This window comes from Chiloscyllium plagiosum, unplaced genomic scaffold, assembly GCF_037043375.1.
Source record: "Chiloscyllium plagiosum isolate Xiang-an unplaced genomic scaffold, Cpla_swu_hap1 HiC_scaffold_1, whole genome shotgun sequence".
Classification (NCBI taxonomy): Eukaryota; Metazoa; Chordata; class Chondrichthyes; order Orectolobiformes; family Hemiscylliidae; genus Chiloscyllium; species Chiloscyllium plagiosum.
The window spans coordinates 122,443,497-122,461,625 of record NW_028270139.1 but is presented as its reverse complement, the minus strand read 5'-3'; the positions used below and the strand labels follow the sequence as shown (position 1 = coordinate 122,461,625).

At 44.8% G+C, this 18,129-nt stretch overlaps 1 protein-coding gene across 1 annotated transcript in view; it reads right to left on the bottom strand.

Moving 5' to 3' along the window:
* lman1 (lectin, mannose-binding, 1) overlaps positions 1–17,764 on the bottom strand; it is a 66,434-nt gene extending 48,670 nt beyond the window's left edge. Inside the window, exon 1 of the mRNA XM_043680460.2 lies at positions 17,591–17,764. Coding sequence (XP_043536395.1) covers positions 17,591–17,756 — 166 coding nt within the window. The 5' untranslated portion in view covers positions 17,757–17,764. The remainder of the gene's footprint in view (positions 1–17,590) is intronic.
* Positions 17,765–18,129: the final 365 nt, after the last annotated feature.

Sequence of the window (18,129 nt, the reverse complement as noted above, 5' to 3'; positions counted from 1 at the left end):
TGATTCTTTCAAGAAATTATGAACCTGCACTCCAAGATCTCTTTGCTCAGCAACACTCCCCAGGACCTTACCATTACATATATAAGTCCTGCCCTGATTTGCCTTTCCAAGATGCACCACCTCACATCTGCCATTCCTCAGCCTATTGGCCCATCTGATCAAGATCCCGTTGTACTCTGAGGTAACCTTCTTTGCTGTCCATTACACCTCCAAGTTTGGTGTCATCTGCAAATTTATCTTTTGATTTCAACCAAGGAATTCCAAATCAAAAATATGAATGTTTAATGTCTCAATCTTTACAATAAAGCAAAACACTCCCGAATTTGACAATTGTTGTAATCAGAATATATCAATAATATTTCAAATTTTAAAATAGGAGAAGGTACTGATCTTTATTCTTTAGTCTGGACGTGCACGTATTTCTGGTAAAAAGAAAAAAATTTTTGCCCTTGCCTCGTGGTTTAAAGATTTTACTGCAATCTTGCTTTTTTTTCTCTCCATATAGCTGATGTCAAGCTGAAAATAATGTAGTCAAGTTGTTGTGCCAAAGAATTGTCTCAGTAGTAAAGTACATCACTGTGAAGCTTGCTTTGTTGCTAGATATGAATTAGACATGGAACAGAATGAAATATTTGTTTCATGTTCTAGCTGACCAGTAACTGAGTTTAAAAATTTCTAATGAAAGATTAATGATTTTAAACATTAAATTGTCTCAGCACAGACACTTGTAGTGTTTACAATTTTCAATTCAGATTTCAAGTATTCACAGCATTTTGCATCTCTGACATTTAGATTTGTGTAACAAGAATATGTCTCTATTATTGTTTGGGTCTCTCTCCCAGGTCTTTCCTGGAAATTGCGAGCTTTTATGACTTCATGAACTCCACTCATCTTTCTAAGCTTCACCAACATTGAAGTTACATAGTGAATAAACTTACACATGTTAATGTGGAGATTAGGTTTCCCTTGATTAACTTGGACTCCCAATTTTTTCATGGAACAGTGCAGGTAATTAGGGTGTTTGGTCAATTCAAGAGTTCACATGTCACAATGAATAGTCAGTTGAACATCACCTTAACTACTTCTATGACGTGGAGGAGCCAGTGTTAAACTAGGATGGACAAAGTTAGAAATCACAACACCAGATTATAGGCCAACAGGTTTATTTGGAAGCACTAGCTTTTGCAGCACTGCTCCTTCATCAGGTGGTCATGGAGTATAAGATCATACGTCACAGAATTTATAGCAAAAGTTTACAGTGATAGTGATTTACTGAACAAACCTGGATTGTTAAATCTTTCACTCTTAAGAATTCAGGTTTTGGTTCATTAATATGTAAATCCCAGAACTTCTTTTAAGTTACCTTCGAGATAACTTAAGGTTTTATAACAAAAGGATGACATCTCGGCTCAGACGATGCATTCAAGGTGCGAGGTCAGAGTCTGTCTGTATCCCACCTTTGAGTCAGAGTGGTTCTATTTCCAAAATGGAATTTACAAAGTATTACATGTATTGACTGCCTGCATTGACTACTGGCAGGTTGTGCAATCTTTGAGCAAAATAGAATGTATCTGCAAATTCTGTTGATTGTTGTGCACATGTGTCCTTTCACTGCAATCACCAGACAGGGGTGTTCTCTCCCAGTCAGGCACACATACTCATGCAAATCCTCTCTAATAAACACGCTCTCTCATAAACACCCCCCCACACTCTCACTCACCCACGCGCACACCCTCTCACAAACTTATACTCCACCACACCCACACTCTACCAAGCTTCACACACACACTCTCACATACACTCAAATGTGCACACCATCTCATGCACGCGCGCGTGCGCGCACACACAGACACACACAGGGTGAATTTGTATTTGCAGATACGTTCTATTTTGCTCAAAACATGCACAATCTGCAGGCAGACAATACATGTAATATTTTGTTTAATGTTGTGTGATTTTAATCTTTAACTACTTCTAGTTCATACTGATACACAGCACTTCATTAGTGTGAACAGAACAATTATCACTAACTTCCAAAACACTCTAGCCAGTGTTGTTTCCAAATTTCTGTCACCATGACACTGGGTTGCATTTTAGTAACCACCTTCTTGGAGAATGCCAGCATATGGTCAGCTTCATTCATAGATCAATGTAATCACATTGTATGGGATTGCCACAAAAAGTCACTTTCAGAGCATGCTTAGTTTTGTTGTTGCAAAATGGAATGCAGTGAAATGTTGATGTGACTTCAGGTTTTATTTCCAGAAATCTTCTGTGAAGCTATTCACTTTTTAAAAAATTTATTCTAGTGGTGTAGGTGCTGCAGGCTAGGTCAGCATTTAATAGTCATCCCTAAATTGTCCTGGAGAAGACAGTGGAGAGCTGTCTTTTTGAACTGCTGCAATCTTTGCAGTATAGGGACACCCACAGCACTGTTAGGAAAGTAGTTCCATTATTTTGACCCAATGACAAAAAAAAATGGAATATAGTTCCAAGTCAGGATGGTACAAGACTCGGTGGAGACCGTACAGGTGGTGTACATGCTGTCCTTGTCTAGAACCATAGAATCCTTACAGTATGGAAAGAGGCCATTGAGTTATGCACTGTTCCTTTGAAGAGCATCCCATCCAGATGAGGTTCTTCACCCTATCCCTGTAACCTACATTTACCATGGCTAATCCATATAGCCAGCACATTCCTAGACACTATGGACAATTTCTGGATCAGTGCTGCTGGAAGAGCACAGCAATTCAGGCAGCATCCGAGGAGCTTCGAAATCAACGTTTCGGGCAAAAGCCCTTCATCAGGAATAAAGGCAGAGAGCCTGAAATGTGGAGAGATAAGCTAGAGGAGGGTGGGGGTGGGGATAGAGTAGCATAGAGTACAATAGGTCAGTGGGGGAGGAGATGAAGGTGATAGGTCAGGGAGGAGAGGGTGGAGTGGATAGGTGGAAAAGGAGCTGGGCAGGTCGGACAAGTCCGGACGAGTCAAGGGGACAGTTTTGCTGGAGGTTAGAAACTAGGATGAGGTAGGGGAAGGGGAAATGAGGAAGCTGTTGAAATCCACATTGATGCCCTGGGTTGAAGTGTTCCGAGGCGGAAGATGAGGCGTTCTTCTTCCATGCGTCTGGTGGTGAGGGAGCAGCGGTGGAGGAGGCCCAGCACCTCCATATCCTCGGCAGAGTGGGAGGGGGAGTTGAAATGTTGAGCCACAGGGTGGTTTGGTTGATTGGTGCAGGTGTCTCGGAGATGTTCCCTAAAGCGCTCTGCTAGGAGGCGCCCAGTCTTCCCAATGTAGAGGAGACCGCATCGGGAGCAACGGATACAATAAATGATATTAGTGGATGTGCAGGTAAAACTTTGATGGATGTGGAAGGCTCCTTTAGGGCCTTGGATGGAGGTGAGGGAGGTGGTGTGGGCACAGGTTTTACAGTTCCTGCGGTAGCAGGGGAAAGTGCCAGGATGGGAGGGTGGGTCGTAGGGGGGCATGGACTTGACCAGGTAGTCACGGAGGGAGCGGTCTTTGCGGAAGGCGGAGAGGGGTGGGGAGGGAAATATAACCCTGGTGGTGGGGTCTGAAACAAACCCGCTACTACAGCCACATCTGCTTCCTCAGTGCCTGCCTCCGTAACCAACTCATCCCACACGGACTCCGGACCACCTTTAAACCAGCAGAGTTCGGACCCGAACATGACAAACAGTACAGACGACAGATTCAAAAACACCAGCAACTGCTCTCCTTCAAGATCCTCCGCTCCACGCTTGCAGCAATGCGCCGGCACCTAACCTCTCTACAGTCTGCCCTGCCTCAGCTGAGGGCCACACTCTCTCAGAATTGCAAAGGACCCACTCTGTACTACATCCTCAGGAGAATCCATACTCTCAACAAACAGTATTTCAATTCCATCTCAAACATCAAAAACTGTAAGTACAACAAACTTTTATCTACCCACCTCCATAACCAGCGCTCCTCGAACATTCCAGAAGATTCCCCTGGCCTTGGAAACACCATTAGCCATGCGGCTGATGCAGCTACCACACCCACGCTGATTGATGATGTCACTTCTGCCCCCATCATGGCCACTCCCACAGCCACTTCCAGCCCTCACATCATCGCCGATGCCACACGCTCAGTGACTTCCGCCACCCGTACTGTCGTGTCTGCCACCACTTCTGCCCCCACCAGCGCCACTCACCTGCATTCTGCTGACACGCCCCCCACAGACCCCACTGTCACTATCCCCACCCTCCAGAACCCCGAGGGGAACACTACCCCTGCTCATGACTCTACCCCCATTCCCCCCACCATCACACCCACTCCAGGTACTGGCTCCGACCCCACTCCCAGCTCTACACCCACACCAGCTCCCAGCTCCCAGCCCTGCCGAGTTTTCACCATCCCTCCAGACCTCCCCCTCACTGAGGACGAACGATCAGTCCTCAGCAAAGGACTCACCTTCGGCCCCCTCCGTCCACGCATCAATGAATTTAATACACGCCATGACATCGAACAATTCTTCCGTCGCCTCCGCCTCCGAGCTTACTTTCACAATCAGGATTCCCGCCCATCTTCCGAGGACCCCTTCGCCCACCTCCAACACACTGCATCCACCTGGACACCCCGTGCTGGCCTATTACCTGCCCTCGACCTCTTCATTTCCAACTGCCGCCGGGACATTAACCGCCTCAACCTGTCGACCCCCTCTCCCCCACTCCAACCTCTCGCCCTCACAACGCGCAGCCCTCCAATCCCTCTGCTCCAATCCTGACCTCACCATCAAGCCAGCGGACAAAGGGGGCGCAGTGGTAGTCTGGCGCACTGATCTCTACATCGCTGAAGCCAAACGCCAACTCGAGGACACCTCTTCCAACTGCCCCCTTGACCATGACCCCCCATCACCAAACCATCATCTCCCAGACCATACAGAACCTCATCACCTCAGGAGATCTCCCACCCACAGCTTCCAACCTCATAGTCCGGGAACCCCGCACTGCCCGGTTCTACCTCCTTCCCAAGATCCACAAGCCTGACCATCCTGGCCGACCCATTGTCTCAGCATGCTCCTGCCCCACTGAACTCATCTCTACCTACCTCGACACTGTCCTATCCCCCCTAGTCCAGGAACTCCCCACATACGTTTGAGACACCACCCACGCCCTCCACCTCCTCCAAGACTTCCGTTTCCCCGGCCCCCAACGCCTCATCTTCACCATGGATATCCAATCCCTCTACACCTCCATCCGCCATGACCAGGGCCTCCAAGCCCTCCGTTTTTTCCTCTCCAGACGTTCCCAACAGTACCCCTCCACCGACACTCATTCGTTTGGCCGAACTGGTCCTCACCCTTAACAATTTCTCCTTTGAATCCTCCCACTTCCTCCAGACCAAAGGGGTAGCCATGGGCACACGTATGGGCCCCAGCTATGCCTGTCTCTTTGTTGGCTACGTAGAGTAGTTGATCTTCCGTAATTACACCGGCACCACTCCTCACCTCTTCCTCCGCTACATTGATGACTGCATTGGCGCCACCTCGTGCTCCCGCGAGGAGGTTGAGCAATTCATCAACTTCACCAACACATTCCACCCTGACCTTAAATTTACCTGGACCATCTCTGACACCTCCCTCCCCTTCCTGGACCTCTCCATCTCCATCAGTGACGACCGACTTGACACTGATATTTTTTACAAACCCACTGACTCTCACAGCTACCTGGATTACACCTCTTCCCACCCTACCTCTTGCAAAAATGCCATTCCGTATTCCCAATTCCTCCGCCTCCGCCGTATCTGCTCCCAGGAGGAGCAGTTCCACCATAGAACACACCAGATGGCCTCCTTCTTTAGAGACCCCAATTTCCCTTCCCACGTGGTTAAAGATGCCCTCCAACGCATCTCGTCTACATCCCGCACCTCCGCCCTCAGACCCAACCCCTCCAACCGCAACAAGGACAGAACGCCCCTGGTGCTCACCTTCCACCCTTCCAACCTTCGCATAAACCAAATCATCCGCCGACATTTCCGCCACCTCCAAACAGACCCCACCACCAGGGATATATTTCCCTCCCCACCCCTCTCCGCCTTCCGCAAAGACCGTTCCCTCCGTGACTACCTGGTCAGGTCCACGCCCCCCCTACGACCCACCCTCCCATCCTGGCACTTTCCCCTGCCACCGCAGGAACTGTAAAACCTGTGCCCACACCTCCTCCCTCACCTCCATCCAAGGCCCTAAAGGAGTCTTCCACATCCATCAAAGTTTTACCTGCACATCCACTAATATCATTTATTGTATCCGTTGCTCCCGATGCGGTCTCCTCTACATTGGGGAGACTGGGCGCCTTCTAGCAGAGCGCTTTAGGGAACATCTCAGAGACACCCGCACCAATCAACCAAACCGCCCCGTGGCTCTACATTTCAACTCCCCCTCCCACCCTGCCGAGGATATGGAGGTGCTGGGCCTCCTCCACCACCGCTCCCGCACCACCAGACGCATGGAAGAAGAACGCCTCATCTTCCGCCTCGGAACACTTCAACCCCAGGGCATCAATGTGGATTTCAACAGCTTCCTCATTTCCCCTTCCCCCACCTCATCATAGTTTCTAACCTCCAGCAAAACTGTCCCCTTAACTTGTCCGGACTTGTCCGACCTGCCCAGCTCCTTTTTCACCTATCCACTCCTCCCTGACCTATCACCTTCATCTCCTCCCCCACTGACCTATTGTACTCTATGCTACTCTATCGCCACCCCCACCCTCCTCTAGCTTCTCTCTCCACGCTTCAGGCTCTCTGCCTTTATTCCTGATGAAGGGCTTTTGCCCGAAACGTCGATTTCGAAGCTCCTCGGATGCTGCCTGAATTGCTGTGCTCTTCCAGCACCACTGATCCAGAATCTGGTTTCCAGCATCTGCAGTCATTGTTTTTACCAATATGGACAATTTAGCAAGTCATCTGGACTCAAAACATTAATTTGCTCTCTTTCCGTGGGTACAGTCTGACTCGCTGTGATTTCCAGGATTTTTTGCCTTCAGGACAATTTAGCATGACCAATCCACCTAACCTGCACATCTTTGGACTGTGAGAGGAAACCCAAGTAGACATGGGGTGTACAGACAAATTCCACACCCCCATTCCTTTTAGGTGGTAGATTTAGAAGTGTTGCGCGAGAAGCACATTGTACTCCTGTTCAAGATGAACTCACCGTGAGATGGAAAATCCCTTAACAGAGGATGATAATCCCTATTCCAGAGTCTGGCCCTGATGAGTGACAAGTTATTGCTTTGAAAACCACAAGATTGTTGTTTTACCTCACTAGGCACCCAAATATCAATTGTGATAAAGTAGGCTGAATAAAAGATAGTATTATATATCTAACAGTTGCTTACAAGGGAACTTTAAACTGAAAATTTTGTGTTAGTGTGTCAGATATAGGACAGTTAAAAAAAAAATCAGTGAATCAGTTTGTTTGTAAAATATTGTTTTGCAGTTGCTTACTTTTGCCAAATACATAACTTTCAGGCATTCAAAATCTCAAACTACCATGGTGGAATTTCAATGGATTTCTTTGGAACACAAGCCTAGATCATTGATGCTGGAATACATCCATTATACCACTACTCCCACGTAAAGGTCTTTGAAATTTAAATGACTTAATTTTTCTAATCAACATTTGGTGTTACAGAACAGGATTAGTGTTTTAAAAAAAAAAGCACTATCAACAGTTCGTGCGTTGGATTCATCAGGATAATTTGCAAAACACCAACTAAAGGGGTAAACAAATATTTATACTGTACAAAAGCAAGGTACTGATTGGTAGAGTCCATTTGCCACCAATCAGCAGTCTCTTCTTGTACAGAATAAATGCCGGTTCTCCACTTCAATTTTTGTAAATTGTTCTGACAAGTGCAAGAAAATTTGCAAGAATGTCATATTCTTACCGAGTATAACATATACAAACCTACCAATACCAAGTCAATAAATACCAATTCAGATTAGTACATCTCAATGACTTGTTAGTTGGCTACACAACAGCTAGTGTTTTTCTTCTCATAAACCAACACAGTTGAGAAGGAACATATTTCTCAATTGTAAAAATGTGTTCAGGTCTTCGAGTAGCAAATGGAGTTTTCACAACAAGACTTGAAACATCCAGATATAATCAAGCTGCTTCTGCTCGAAAATTAACATTACTGCCATTGTACCTGCATAAAGTTTTTCACACAAACTTCAGCAAACTTGCTATTCAATTTTATCAGATTAGGCACAGTTGAACTGTTACAGTTATTGTAACAAGTAGCACAATCTCAAAAAAGTTAAAAATTAAGAATTGATAACCGAATTCTTTTTCAGGTTAAACAGGCAAAATGATTTGTGAAGACTGGAGAATAAAGCATGATCGTCAATTCTTTGCAAAATAATCTCTTGACATGTTATGATGCACAGTTGAACAGAGTTAATTCAAAGTTATACATTTCAACCACTAAATTTCTACACTGTGAATGCGAGTCACATTTGCCTCGCAGCACCAGAGACCCGGGTTCAATTTCCGCCTCAGGTGACTGACTGTGTGGAGCTTGCACATTCTCCCCGTGTCTGCGTGGGTTTCCTCCGGGTGCTCCGGTTTTCTCCCACAACACAAATGTGCAGGTTAGGTGAATTGGCCATGCTAAATTGCCCCTAGTGTTAAATGAAGAGGTAAATATACGGGAATGGGTCTGGATGGGTTGCGCTTCGGCAGGTCGGAGTGGACTCGTTGGGCCGAAGGGCCTGTTTCCACACTAAGTAATCTAATCTAATCTACTCAATTCAAAAATTATTGGATGACAATAAAAACATTGGAAAATTAGAGTTTAAGAGTTGCTAGGAATAGTCACACATTACTATTTCAAAATGAAATCTCCAAAGGAATTCTACATTGCACTCCAGACCTTTAGATTTAAATCAACTACGGACTGAGGCATAGTATATAGAAAAGCAAGTATTCCGATGTCATGATTTTTTTGTATTTGTTGGTATGTTGGCAAGTTACATACCTCACTGTATAAATTTGCGTTCCTGGGTGATAACGCGAGGAATTACTGCCATAAACTAATCTTCACGAATAAGAAAAAACACATTTCAAGCGAAAAGAGTTTTCTGCATTATCCACCAAAAGTATGTGTGGAGTTTGCACATTCTGTGTCTACGTGGGTTTCCACTGGGTGGTCCAGTTTCCTCCCACAATCCAAAGATGTGCAGGTCAGGTGGAGTGGCCATGCTAAATTGCCCACGGTGTTAGGTGCATTAGTCAAAAGGGCAATGGATCTGGGTGGGTTACTCTTTGGAGGGTCGGTTTGCACTTGTTGGGCCAAATGGCCTGTTTCCACACTGTAGGGAATCTAATCTATTGTTTCCACACTGGCAACCTCAGTACTGAGTTTGTGCTGGATTTTCATTTGTGCAGTTTCAATCAGGTTGGTAATCAAAACCATATTATTAATTCCTTAACATAGCCATGCATCTGGTTTTTGGCAGCCAGCTGAGAATTTAATGACAGCGACAATTTCACATAGTCAGTGTTTGGTATGGTATAGATGGCCATTCGGCCAGGCCCCACTTGTTAAATGAGCATCTTTATCTAGTGCCAATTTCCTGCTTTTTCCTCATTCTCTTGCAAATTATTTGAACAAAAAAAAGTCATCCAATGCTCTCTTAAATGCCTTGTATAGATCAAAAGTCAAGGCCAAAATCAAAGATTACCACAGTACTGCACTGTAAACAAACCAAGGGAAAGTTGGACTTGGTGGTTTAAAAATAAGTTGTAAAATAAATATTGAAGACAAGCAAATTGAACAACAGTTTAATTGTGAATCTTATGTGCAAACTCAGGGTTATATGGAAAAAAAGGCCACTTGCAGCATGGGAAGACAGCAGTGCGTGAAATCATTGAATAGTCAGCATGCTATCATGCTAATTCAGCACTTGCATCAATTTACTTATAAAATAATAACTTGTATAAAACAGCTTACACAATGCCTAGTTTAAGATAGCCAGATTTGATTAACATTCTTGTCTAAAAGGTAAAGTTACAGTCAATGTCTTGTAGCAAGGGTGAAATTTTTATGGATTTAAAATAAACACTCCAAACTAATAATGACAGACTCCTCGCAGTTTTAATGCTTGATCCATAGTGACGTCTGATGGGCAAAGGTAGTGATCACAATATTGGACATTGGACTAAGAAACCAGAGGTTCAAATTTCAATCCTACTAAGCTGTGCAAGTAAAAATACTAAACTCAGTCATTTGTGGATTAGTACCAGAAACACAATGTCAGTTGGCTGTCAAAAATCTAGGGAAGATGAGTAGTCTTTCAACAAAAAAAAGTCTTCCATATTTGCTGAGCACAATTTATTTCCACACATCACATTAAGATAAATGCCAACTACCCACAAGCACAAGATTTTAAATCGTACAATGGCAGTTAAGGAATTTAAATTCAATTACTTAAATAAAAACTATTAACAGTAATGATAATCATATGTTTACCAATGTCCTTTAGAGAATAAAAATGGAGTCCTTTCTTGATCTTGCCATATGCTGCTTCAAGCCCATGTTAACATAGTTGTCACTTAATTAAATTCTGAAATGATCTAACAATCTCAGTTTAATAAAACAAAGACTCACTACACCTTTGCAATTAATGATGGTAATAAATACTGGTTTTGGTAATGGTCACCCCCGTTGAATGATGAAATTAAGATAACTACCATGAAACAACCTCATTACAATCAAAAATATAAAACAAAACAGTATGGATCTTGTGGTACAGTAGCAATGTCAATACCTGTGGGCTAAAAAACCTGGGTTCAAGTCCATATATTCTGGAGGATATCATAGTACATCTGAACAGATCAATTAAAAAAATTGAACCAAAATAGTCAACAGTGAAAATAGTCAAATACTGAATCATTTGACTTCTGCCAGATTCACCAAATGCCACCACCTCATTTCAACTACAGGCCAATAAGCAAAAAGACTTGAATTCCAAATCTGAATGCTTCTATTGACATCAAGCTTTAATGTAGAATGTGGTAATAAAGAGTCTTGTAATTGGAGATTGGATGGAAAAAGATCTCCAATGGCAGAAGTCATAGCTGGCACAAACACAAGTTGTTGTGGAGTCATCTCAACTACAGGAAATCCAAACAATGTCCTACACACACCAATTTTCAGATACTTCAATGACCCCTCCCTTCATTGTGAGGCCAAAGGAAGGTGCGAACCTATGGCTGCCCAGCTTGTGGTAATAGACATGGACACTGATGCATATCTTGCACAGAAAAATCAGACATGGCCATCTTCAATAAAAAAATAGTGTAACTACCTCCCCTAATATTCCATAGATTTACCACGGCTGCAACCACTGCCTAAGGGTACCATTGATCAAATGTAAATTGGACTAGCTGTGACTATAAGAACAGCTCAGAGGTTAAGGGTTAGAGTCATATAAAATTGACAACACGGAAAAAGACCCTTTGGCCTACTGAGTCTGCACATGTCAAAAACAACCACCTAACTATTCTAATCTAACTTTCCAGCACTTAGGCCATTACCATGATTTTATTGAATAGTGTACTGACTCAAGGGATAGAGTGACCGAACTCTGCTCTTCTCCACATTCATATGTATCTTTGCAATCTTCTTCAACTCTACAGCCCTCCAAAGAATTTAATTCTGGTATCCTGTGTAAAGTTGCTGCAGCCACATGATACTTGGGCCCCTTTACAAAGTAGAAATCTTTCCCATTGTTAATCTCCTCAACAGAACTCAGGACTGAAACACTACTTTAGCCCCACCACCAAAATGGACCCGTTGGTTCAGGCAGCAGACACAGAGGAGTTCATCAGACGAATGAGACTCCGGGAATTCTTTCAAGGTGCCGGCAGTGATCCCACTGATGAACTAGAACAGTCATCACAGGGATCTGTAGAGGAGCGACCAAAGAAGGTGTCAACATGGACCCCACTGGAGGGCCGCTGCCCTGGACTTGACATGTATGCTCAAACTGTCAGGAAATATATAAATGCCAGATTCATCAGCCATACCCATAAGGTAGAGCAAAACATCACCCGTTCCCAACGCAATGCCATCCAGGCTCTCAAAACCAATCACAACATTGTCATCAAACCAGCAGATAAAGGAGGAGCCGTTGTCATTCAGAATAGTACAGATTACTGCAAGGAAGTGTACCGACACCTGAACAACCAGGAACACTACAGGCAACTACCAGCTGATCCGACCAAAGAACATACCCGTAAATTAAACACACTGATCAGAAATTTGGATCCAGTCCTTCAAAGTTCCCTACGCGCCCTCATCCCATGTACTTCTCATGTAGGCGGCGTCTACTGCCTTCCAAAGGTACACAAAGCCAACACACCGGGACGTCCCATCGTGTTGGGAAATGGGACCCTATGTGAGAATCTCTCTGGCTATGTGGAAGGCATCTTGAAACCTATTGTACAGGGGATCTCCAGCTTCTGTCGCGACACTAAGGATTTCTTACTCATGGACCAGTCGAACTGGGAACATTCCTTGTCACAATGGATGTTTCCACACTCTACACCAGCATCCCCCACAAGGACAGCATCGCAGCAACAGCCTCAGTACTCAACACCAACAACCGCCAGTCTCCAAACACCATCCTACAACTTATCCGCTTTACCCTCGATCATAACGTCTTCACCTTTGACAACCAATTCTTCATCCAGACACAGAACAGCCATGGGGACCAAATTTGCACCCCAATATGCCAACATTTTTATGCACAGGTTCGCACAAGATTTCTTCTCTATGCAGGATCTCCAACCGACATTGTACACCAGGTACATTGATGACATTTTCTTCTTCTGGACCCATGGCGAGGAGTCACTGATAAAACTACACAGTGACATCAACAAGTTTCATCCCACCATCAAACTCACCATGGACTACTCTCGACTGTCTGTCTCATTCTTGGATACGTGCGTCTCCATCAAGGACGGACACCTCAGCACCACACTCTACCGCAAACCCACAGACAACCTCAATGCTACACTTCTCCAGCTTCCACCCAAAACATATTAAAACAGCCATTCCCTATGGACAAGCCCTACGCATACACCGGATCTGCTCAGATGTGGAGGAACGTGACGGACACCTGGAAGTACTCAAGGATGCCCTCACAAGAACGAGGTACGATGCTCAACTCATCGACCGCCAGTTCCAATGTGCCACAGCAAGGAACCGTAATGACCTCCTCAGGAGACAGACACGGGCTGCAACTGACAGGGTACCCTTCGTTGTTCAGTACTTCCCAGGGGCTGAAAAATTACGCCATGTTCTTCGTGACCTGCAACACATTATCAATGAGGATGAGCACCTCACCAAGACCTTCCCCATACCTCCACTACTTGCCTTTAAACAACCGCCAAACCTCAAACAGATCATTGTTCGTAGCAAACTGCTCGGCTCTCAGGACAACTCCGTCACAGTGGACGCTGCAAGACGTGTCAGATTGTGGACATAGATACCACCATTACACGTGGGAACACCTCCCACCTTGTACATGGCAAGTACTCATGTGACTCAGCCAACGTTGCAGGCAAGGATGCCCGGAGGCATGGTACATTGGGGAAACTGAGCAAAGGCTACGACAACGGATGAATGGGCACCGCACAACAATCAACAGACAGGAGGGTTCCCTCCCAGTTGGGTAACACTTCAGTGGTCCAGGACATTCAGCCTCGGACCTTCGGGTGACCATCCTCCAAGGTGGACTTCGGGATAGGCAGCAGAGGAAAGTGGCCGAGCAGAGGCTGATAGCTAAGTTCGGTACCCATAGGGAGGGCCTCAACCGGGACCGTGGGTTCATGTCACAGTACAGGTGATTACCATTGCACTACGTACACGTAGACACACACACGTAGACACACACACGTAGACACACACACGTAGACACACACACAGACACACAGACACACAGACACACAGACACACAGACACACAGACACACAGACACACAGACACACAGACACACAGACACACAGACACACACACACAGACACACACACACAGACACACACACACAGACACACACACACAGACACACACACACAGACACACACACACAGACACACACACACAGACACACACACAGACACACACACACAGACACACACACAGACACACACACAGACACACACACAGACACACACACAGACACACACACAGACACACAGGTAGACACACAGGTAGACACACAGACACCCATACACACCCTTATAGACACACACACTCCCACACATGCACCCCCTCACAGACTTAAGACACTCTGCTCTCACTACACACATAAACTTTCTCACAACCCCCACCCCGGACAGACACACACACACAGACAAAGACCCACATGCACACACATATTTTATGTGGTGAATTTTTTTGTACTTGCAGAGTTACATTGCACTTTGCTCAAAAACTGCATACATTCATGTAGAACTCAGAGCTCAAAAACTGCATGAATTTATGCAAAACTCTTATCTAAACATCAGGTCATAGACAGAGAACACAGCGGGCCAACACCTTCAACATATTGTCTAGCTATCACCATTGTTAACATCTAACCCGAGAATGCAACTTGAAAAAAAAAGGGTTTTGTGATTTTCACATGAAAGAAGTGAAACAATTACTGTATTCTAACAGATGAAAGGCTTAACAGACAATCAATTCTTCAATGTATAATTTCAGTTACATCACACTGCAAATTTTTGCTATAAATTCTGTGTTACGATCCAGCCCTCCACAATCACCTGAAGGAGCGTCGCTCCGAAAGCTAGTGTGCTTCCAATTAAACCTGTTGGACTATAGCCTGGTGTTGTGTGATTTTTAACTTTGTACTTTAGACAGAGGTAGGGAATGATGTGAAAACTCAGGAAATGTGGCCACATTTCTTACTGGAAGAGGAGGAAACAAAAGTGACAGCAAGGGTTCCATCAGAGGTAAAGCCTCCTCTCTTATTGTAAGCACCTCTACTCCAGCACAGAATGATCATAATGTTAAATCTCTTACAAAAACTCTTTTCCAAGTAAGTTTTTATAGGTTTCTCTCTTTTTGCATGTAACTGCCAAAGGAAGGTAGAGTTGGATTTTTGCAACACTTCACTTACCCACTTCACTTCTGTTTACTTGTGTAATTAGTGACTTCTTTCAATTGCATTATTATCTCTGCTCCGTCTGAGTAATTTTCAGCTCCCATTATTTGGCGGTAGACTTGACAGATAGCAGGTAATGCTGAGTCAGCAATCAGTTTTGCTCCTCTCCTGATCGGTTTTCACCTATTTATTATTCCAGCAAGTTAAGATCTATCTCATTCAAAATCTCCCATCCCTGATCTGCCAGTATACTCCCATGCAATCCAACATCAGAAACCTAGATGGCTATTTGAGTCAAAAATAAAATATTGGAAATACTTAACAGGAAAGAGTTTTTTTAGACCAATGACCTTACATTAGAAATGCCTATTTGAATATCTTCTCCTGCTGAACACTCTCTGCTCATTCCTGAAGAAGGGCCTGTGCCCGAAACGTCGAATCTCCTGTTCCCTGGATGCTGCCTGACCTGCTGTGCTGTTCCAGCAATAAAGTTTCAACTAAGACCCAATAATATCCATGAGTGCACACTATATGTGTAGCAGAAAATCCAGACTTGTCATCCGAAAGGAATACAAAGAAGCATCAAGATATCAAAATCTCATTGACTCAAATTTCTGGTCGTATCATCACTATGTGATTAAATATATTGGCAACTCTATTTTCTTATTTGTCTATGTTCTGGCTGTACTCAATGGCCTCGTTTGCATCAAGTTTCCATAGACAATTTAATTAACAAATTAAATGCAATTTTACTGGACGATTTCAGACTTCTGTCAATTTATATTCAGTACACCACACCTTTTAATACCTAGCGTACAACATTCATTTATTTTGTCACTGTCTAGATGATTAAAACAGAGTTATAACATGTTTTTCACCTTCTTGACATAAGTCATTAACTAGCTCGTGTAGAAAGCTGGGATTTTTTTTCATCAGGTGGATGAATTTCCCTCATCCCCTGCAATAGCAAGTCATCAACAATACACATTGATGTTTGAATACATCCAGAGTTTGTTGACTCCCACTATAACAGACTGCCTTGAGTATCCCCTTCCAAAATAAATTGCTCAAAGGATCAGCTTTAAAGATACAGTCTCTGGAGGATTAGCAAGATTGGGAGAAATAGAATCTGTAATTGGAGGAGAGGTCCTCATGGATTCAAAGTCTCAAATGAATGTGTGGGGAATTGGGACTTGTGTGATGGAATTTTCCAAGGGTTTTGGGGGGGGCTTAAAGGCAAACTTAACCACCGCCTTCCATTCTAGTGTGACCATGTTCCCAATTTGCACGTTCCCCCCGTGTCTGCGTGGGTTTCCTCCGGGTGCTCCGGTTTCCTCCCACAGTCCAAAGATGTGCAGGTCAGGTGAATTGGCCATGCTAAATTGCCTGTAGTGTTAGGTAAAGGGTAAATGTAGGGGTATGGGTGAGTTACGCTTCGGCGGGTCGGTGTGGACTTGTTGGGCCGAAGGGCCTGTTTCCACACTGTAATGTAATGTAATCTAATCTAATCTAAAAACCAAACACATTATCCGACACATTCTTATTCTTCTAAACTCCAAGAACATAGACCTTTCTATTTAAGCTTCTTATTGACTTTCACTGTTCTGCTTCCAATGCAAGTATAATCTTTCTGCAAACAAGATAACTGTGTTCCTACATACATTTCTGAATCCCATAATTTAATTAACTTCACCATTCGCTTATAATTGTCTCAATTAAATTTAATTTCATACTTGTTTCAAAAACTAACCATAAATTTTTTATGCCATACCGATTTAATTCCACACCAGAATCAGTACATCACAATCCTTACACAGCAGGATTTGACGTTTGAAAACACCCCGAACAATGCTGTCAAAAATCTGGCGAGGCAGCAGAGATATGAAAATACTTTAAAAATGCGCTCGAGTCGCTGGATAACGGACCTGAGCAGACGTTTTAAAAATTTTAACGAGGGATACAAAAGCACGCATGCATGCACAAAACTGGAGCTCCAGCCCACCATAAAGAAGTAACACTAGTAATTAACTCCGTGCAAGTTTAGACAGGGGTAAAGGAATCGTTCCAATAAAAGAAAAAGGGGCAGGGGCGACAAAATACGTTGTAGTTCTTTCATTCAAAGTGGCTCGTACTCTTCTGAAGTGGGTGTAACGCGCACAGATTCCTGCCCGCTCTGAGTCTCTCTCACAGCCTTCTCCCATCTCCACTGTCATCCCCAGCTGCTGACAGCTTGCTGCAGATGGAGAAGGGACAGCTGTGAATGACGTGCGTGCAGCAAGCGGCGGCGGCGGTGGTAGTGACTGACACCGGACCGGGTGCCGACCTGCTCCCGCCGGCAGGGTCACCTTCGCCCCCGGGGGGAGGGGAAAGAGGAATAAAATAATAAATGAAAACAAAAAAAAAACCCTTGCCGCCGGCGACCACTTACTGCCCGTGTGTATCCAAAAGGGGATACTGCCGTCGCCGTGCACCAGGTGCGGCCCCTTGAAGCTGTACTTGTACTCGAACCGTCGGTTGGGCAGCTCGGCGGCCACCCCGGCCCCGCCGATGGCCAGCACGAGCAAGCTGCCGGTAACTGTCACCAGCGCCGCCATCTTTCCTCAGGCCGAGAGCCAGCGCCCTGAGCATGTCGGGAAAGAGGCTAGAGCCAACACGGCGCTTTCCGATTGGACAGCCCGACCGGGGTCAAAAGCCACGCACACATACACAAGCTCACACCTGGCTCACCTGTCCTTCACAGACCATCTTTGGCTAGACTTCCTTCAACACGACCTCTCAGACGCTTCTCAAGCTCAAAGCCTTTTACTTTTATTATCATTATTGCAACTGACTCGTGGGAGTTAGGCTTCACTGGCTGAATCAGCATTTTTTTGCCCACTTCAAGTTGCCCCTTGAGAAGGTGGTAACGAGATGCCTTCTTGAACTGCTGCAGTCCGTGTGATGTTAGTAGACAATGCCCTGAGGAGG